The following is a 2624-nucleotide window of genomic DNA, read 5'->3' as shown; positions in this document are numbered from 1 at the left end:
ATGTTGTCGTGTGTATGTGTGTGGTCGTGTGTGCTGTGATGTCTTTGTGTGTGTGTGTGTGTGTGTGTGTTGTGTGTCTGTGTATCGTGTGTGTGTGTGTGTGTTCGCTGTGTAGTTGCTGTTGCGTGCGTGTGTGTGCGGTGCGCGCGCGCTATTGTGTGCTGAGAGCTAGAGAGACGCGGGCAAATTTTGTGTGGACGTGTGGCGCGTGTGCTGCGTGCGTGAGTGGTGCATGTGTAGTTGTGCGTTGTGTGTGATGTGTAGGTGTGTGCGTGTGTCGCGCGCGGTTGTGGTGTGCGTGTGGTGTAGGGTGTTGTGTGGACGTGCCGGGTGTGTGTGTGTGCGTGCCGCGCGCGTATGTATTGTGAGATATCGAGCAATAGAACAGAGAGAGAGCGAGGAGAGCGCTGCGTAGATGTTTTGGTGCGGTAGTAAGTGTGTGGCCGTGTAGATTACTGATCGGTGTTAGTCGCTTGTAAACACGGCGGCTTGCGATCTTCTCACGGGAAATATAACAACTGTTCGGAGTCGAATTGGTTCCCCCGCTGGCTCCCCCGCTGCCTTGAGCTATTGAGACATCACATTACATGCGAGCGCGCGGGCGTACCAAAGAGCAATATTTTCACTCAAGCCTTTTTGGTCCCAGCCGCGCGGGCGCAGCTCTATGTCGGTGTTTGGTATATCTGTGGGCGGCGAGGGCGCCATCTTCTCTCGCACACAGCCTCGTGCAGCAATAAACTCCTGTGTTACTGCTAGCAGTGTGGCAGCAATACGACTCTGTGTTACTGTTCGCTGCATCTTGCGCACTAACACCTACTGTGTTCCCTGCTAGCTGCCAGTGTGCAGCAATAACAACTACTGTGTTACGCTGCTAGCTGCATGTGCAGCGCAATAAACAACTACTGTGTTTACTGCTAAGCTGCCTGTGCACAGCAATAAACTACTGTGTTACCTGCACACACACACCACACACACACACACACACGCACACACACATGCACACTCACGCGCACACACACGCACACGCACACACACACACACACACACACTCACGTACACACACGCACGCACAAACGCGCGCGCACACACATGCACACGCACGCACACTCACGCATGTACGCACACTCATGCACGCACGCACACTCACGCACGCAGTCGTCTGCGAATTAACGAAGAAGTCAACGAATCTCCTACTCACCCATAGTCCGACGACGATGACGAATAGGAAGTAGAGAACAATGACGAGAATGTCGGACCAGTGCAGTCTGCCGACGAAGCCGCTGGTCTCCGTCTCCGCCATCGCGTCACCGGTCGGCGTCTGCTAATGTAGTGTAGCTGATCTCTCTCTCTCTCTCTCTCTGTCGCGCGCTCTCTCTCTCTCTCTCTCTGTTTCTCGATCTCCCGCGTTAGGACCGACCCCGCCAGAGATGGCCTACATTCGCTTGTAGCACGGTGAGACCTGCTCGGCTTACCTAAGTTACCTTGTACTGCCTCCCACCTGTGTGCGCTGATGAAGCGTGAAAGAGTGATGCGCTGGCGGCCAATCGGCGCGCGTCGTTCGTGATGACGTCATCGGAGCTGGCCGTTGCTATGGGCGAAGGCATTTCGCGTGTGGGATGTTCGTGGCGTCTGCGCGCTGTGGTTGACAGAGTCGGAATAATAGGAGGTAGGAGATGAAAACAATGTCACCAGGTGGAGAGGGGAGAGGGAGAGAGAAATAGATAGAGGCAGGGCGCGAAACAGGAAGAGATAGGAAGCGAAGTGACAGCAATTAAGAGCGAGCGAGGGAGAAGGAAGTTTGGCAAATGGGAGCGAAAGAGTGAATTCGAAGATAGAGGTGGGAGGGGAACATAGAGAGAATGAAACGCGAGCACGCGAACCAGAACAATAGCGAAACATGCTGATTGACAGAGAAAACTAAAAAGTGGAGAAAAAAAACAGGCGAAAAAGCCAGCGGTACAGATGGGGGTACGAGGGTGAGGAAGTGCGAGAGAGAAGTTCGCTCGCCCACATACATCTCATAAAGGGCATCAACTCCTAAAGAAGTCGGACCCACTGTGCGAATCGTATGATGCTACCAGAACATAACAGAAAATATATAAACGTGGATTTATGCAAAGATAGCAAGTACGCAGCGTGCCGTAACGCAATTTATTGTTGGCCTGTGGCGCTTGCGTCAACAGATGAGCAACAATTCATACCAGTGTCTGTGACCCACCACGCCAGCGCCTAACAACGATGACAGTAACAGCAAATGACATGCATGCGCCCGCGCTGTGCTGCTGCTGCTGCTGTTACTGCTGCTGCTGCTGCTGCTGCTGCTGCTGCTGCTATTGCTACTGCTGCTGCTGCTATTGCTGCTGCTGCTGCTACTGTTGCTGCTGCTGCTGCTGCTGCTACTGCTGCTACTGCTGCTGCTCGCTGCGTGGACTCGTCACGGCGAAATGATTTATTCGTTGGCATGCAGACAACGTCAGCCGTAATAATAGGAGGGGACTCGTACCACCCGACAGGCCTCAGCGTATACGATACACAAGGCTGCATGCATATATATATATATATATATATATATATGTGTGTGTGTGTGTGTGCGTGCGTGCGTGCGTGCGTGCGTGCGTGCGTGT

General features: G+C 53.3%; 1 protein-coding gene across 1 annotated transcript in view; it reads right to left on the bottom strand.

Moving 5' to 3' along the window:
* Positions 1–1477, bottom strand: part of LOC106806236 (sodium/glucose cotransporter 4-like) — a 42951-nt gene extending 41474 nt beyond the window's left edge. The window contains exon 1 of the mRNA XM_014808104.1: positions 1199–1477. Coding sequence (XP_014663590.1) covers positions 1199–1300 — 102 coding nt within the window. The 5' untranslated portion in view covers positions 1301–1477. The remainder of the gene's footprint in view (positions 1–1198) is intronic.
* Between the last annotated feature and the right edge of the window lie 1147 nt (positions 1478–2624).

Source organism: Priapulus caudatus, unplaced genomic scaffold, assembly GCF_000485595.1.
Source record: "Priapulus caudatus unplaced genomic scaffold, Priapulus_caudatus-5.0.1 Scaffold149, whole genome shotgun sequence".
Classification (NCBI taxonomy): domain Eukaryota; kingdom Metazoa; phylum Priapulida; class Priapulimorpha; order Priapulimorphida; family Priapulidae; genus Priapulus; species Priapulus caudatus.
Note: the sequence above shows the minus strand (reverse complement) of the source record. Positions and strands in the feature narration are given on the sequence as shown.